At 45.3% G+C, this 3,458-nt stretch overlaps 1 protein-coding gene across 1 annotated transcript in view; it reads left to right on the top strand.

Annotated features, from left to right (window-relative positions):
* Window positions 1–2,639, top strand: part of LOC105504914 (zinc finger protein 419-like) — a 7,158-nt gene extending 4,519 nt beyond the window's left edge. The window contains exons 3-5 of the mRNA XM_011932563.1: window positions 33–160; window positions 803–2,320; window positions 2,628–2,639. Of these exons, the coding sequence (XP_011787953.1) occupies window positions 33–160; window positions 803–2,037 (1,363 nt within the window). The 3' untranslated portion in view covers window positions 2,038–2,320; window positions 2,628–2,639. The remainder of the gene's footprint in view (window positions 1–32; window positions 161–802; window positions 2,321–2,627) is intronic.
* The last annotated feature ends 819 nt before the right edge of the window (window positions 2,640–3,458 follow it).

Below are 3,458 nucleotides of genomic sequence, written 5' to 3'. Positions count from 1 at the left end.
GGTCCATGATGGGATAAGTCATTCTGGCTCAGTGCTGCCACTCACCTGTTGTTTTCCTTAGGACTTGCATCTTCCAAGACCCATGAAATAACCCAGCTGGAGTCATGGGAGGAGCCCTTCATGCCTGCCTCGGAAGTTGTGACTTCAGCCATACCGAGAGGTACTTGGTGGGTGGAGCTCAGGGAGGTATGAACTCGGGGATGGGTTCATATCATACCAGTGGGCCCAGATATTTTGATACTAAGGCAAGGGATCATAGCTGATTTCTGTCTTCTTCCTCAGTCACCCATTTATGTCTATTCTGATATTTGACCCAGGGCCATTCCCCACCTCTCTGTCCTCCATGTTTCACCCAATCCTCAGCAGCACCTTTCAGCAGTGGCTTTCACTGAATATGTGGTGAGGTGGGCGCTTATCCTTGCATAGTCCTTGAGCACCAGCTATTTGGTTGCAGTTGATTTTTTCTGGATCTGGACATAACCTTCTGTGCCGTGTTCCTGTGTCTCCAGCAGCCAAAGTCCTCTGGAAAGCCATTTGCAGAGGATTGTGTTGGGGACTCTGCCTCTCCTCCCTGTGCTATACCCAATCCTTGCTTCCTTGGTGCTCATGAGGCCTCCCCAAATCCTTGAGCTGGCCAGGTTCAGCAGTGCATAGCAGGCCCTTCCCTGCCGAGAGCTAGCCCCCCTCGTTTCTGCCAGCAGCCCCAGGTAATAATTACTGTGTGTGTCAGACACATTTGTGAGATTGCTGCCTCCTCGCACCAAAGACTACGTTTACTTCATCAACATGTCTCTTCTTTCAGGTTGTTGGCATGGAGCCGAGGCCAAGGAGGCTCCTGAGCAGAGTGCTTCTGTAGGACTGTGCAGTTCAAATGTTCAGCAACACCAGAAGCAGCACTGTGGAGAGAAATCCTTAAAAAGACAACCGGGCAGGGTTCCAGTTTTGAGGAGTTGCAAAGTTCAACTATCAGAGAAGTCCTTGCAAAGCAGGGAAGTTGGGAAGGACCTCCCGACCAGCTCAGTTATTCTCAAGCACCAGGTGACTCACACGGGAGAGAAGTCACATAGGAGCTCCAAAAGTAGGGAGGCCTTTCATGCTGGAAAAAGGCATTTCAAATGCAGTGAGTGTGGGAAAGCCTTTGGTCAGAAATATTTACTTGTTCAGCACCAGAGACTACACACTGGGGAAAAGCCTTATGAATGCAGTGAATGTGGGAAGTTATTTAGAGATATGTCCAACCTTTTTATACACCAAATAGTTCACACTGGAGAAAGGCCTTATGGGTGTAGTGACTGTGGAAAATCCTTTAGCCGTAATGCTCATCTCGTTGAACACCAGAGAGTTCACACTGGAGAAAAGCCTTTTACATGCAGTGAATGTGGAAAAGCTTTCAGGCATAATTCCACGCTTGTTCAGCATCACAAAATCCACACTGGAGTAAGGCCTTATGAGTGCAGTGAATGTGGAAAATTGTTTAGTTTCAACTCCAGCCTCATGAAACATCAGAGAGTTCACACTGGAGAGAGACCTTATAAGTGCAGTGAATGTGGGAAATTCTATAGCCACAAGTCCAACCTTATCAAACATTGGCGTGTTCACACTGGAGAAAGGCCTTATGAGTGCAGCGAATGTGGGAAGTTTTTTAGCCAAAGCTCAAGCCTTATGCAACATCGAAAAGTTCACACTGGAGAAAAGCCTTTTAAGTGCAATGAATGTGGGAGATTATTTAGAGAGAATTCCACCCTTGTTAGACATCAGAGGGTTCACACTGGAGCAAAGCCTTATGAGTGCATGGAGTGTGGGAAGTTTTTTAGCCAAAGCTCAACCCTCATGCAACATCGAAAAGTTCACATTGGAGAAAAGCCTTTTAAGTGCAATGAATGTGGGAGATTGTTTAGAGAGAATTCCGGCCTCATTAAACATCAGAGGGTTCACACTGGAGCAAGGCCTTATCAGTGCAGGGAATGTGGGAAATTTTTTCGCCACAACTCCAGTCTTTTTAAACACCGAAGGATTCACACTGGAGAAATGCAGTGATTGTGTGAAATCCTTTAGCCGGTGTTTCAGCCTCATTTAACACCAGAAGGTTCACAGTGGAAAAAAGTCCTCAAGGTAACAGATAGAAATCCGTTAGCCACACCTCCAATCTTGTTCAACACTGGACAGTTCTCAAAGTGGACAATGTAGTGAATATAGAAAAGGGTTTCAGCCAAAGGCCTAACCCTATTCAACACCAGAAAGTTGAGACTGAAGAAAGGCCGTAGGGTGGTGGGTTATATACTGTCTCTGAATCAATATGACCTCACTTAAAACAGAAACTCTGGGCCGGGCGCGGTGGCTCACGCCTGTAATCCCAGCACTTTGGGAGGCCGAGACGGGCGGATCACGAGGTCAGGAGATCAAGACCATCCTGGCTAACACGGTGAAACCCTGTCTCTACTAAAAATACAAAAAATTAGCCGGGCGAGGTGGCCGGCGCCTGTGGTCCCAGCTACTCGGGAGGCTGAGGCAGGAGAATGGCGTGAGCCCGGGAGGCGGAGGTTGCAGTGAGCTGAGATCCGGCCACTGCACTCCAGCCTGGGCGACAGAGCAAGACTCCGTCTCAAAAAAAAAAAAAAAAAACAAACTCTGAGGATGGCCTTTATGAGACAGCTGGCAATTGAACGTCATTCATCTAAATATGCACCCTGGAGGCAGGATGAGAATTCCTGACAGATTGTCCTTCCTGAGAAGATAGCCCTCTGCCTTGGAGCTCCGGAGAGAGGGAGCCCTGTATTCTTGGCTGCACCAGTCGAATGGAGTTTTAATCTCGCTGAGTTTGGAGTTGGGAGAGGAAAGGAGTGGTCTTGGTTCAGATGTGACTGACTTTTGCTGTTCTTATGAATGTTAGATCTTTAATAAATATTTATTTGCCGTACACCCTTATGGCCATTTCCAGAGACTGAATTGCGTTTTTATAATTTTCACCCTTTTGGCTGTGTAACAGGGCTGCAAAGTTCCTCACTCAGTTATTCTGTGAGTAGATCCAAATGTTTGAAATTTTAAAAGCTTGCCAAATTGTGTTCTAAATGGTGAGCATTTCATATTCCCTCCTGGAATATATTAGATTTTCCATTTCTTCACATTACTGACAGTTATATATATAGAAGTCATTTAGCCATTTTACTAAGTCATTTAGAAGTCATTTAGCCATTTTACTAAGTGTGCACTAGTATTTCATTGTAGTTCTTAATTTGTATTTTTCCAGTGACTCAGTTTTGCGCATTTTTTTTAATGTGCTTACTTGTCAGTCATATCTTCGTTAGTAACATGTCTGTTGGCATTTTTTGCCTGTTTTTTAAAACGGTTACAAGTTCTTAATATTTCTGGAGACAAATCCCTTATTTGATATAAGCATTGCCAATGTTTTCTCACAGTCTGTGGCTTTTGTTTTCTAAAATTTAGAGATGAGGTCGTGC

The sequence above is a fragment of the Colobus angolensis genome, unplaced genomic scaffold (assembly GCF_000951035.1).
Source record: "Colobus angolensis palliatus isolate OR3802 unplaced genomic scaffold, Cang.pa_1.0 Scaffold96, whole genome shotgun sequence".
NCBI lineage: Eukaryota > Metazoa > Chordata > Mammalia > Primates > Cercopithecidae > Colobus > Colobus angolensis.
This window is presented reverse-complemented; position numbering and strand designations above follow the sequence as displayed.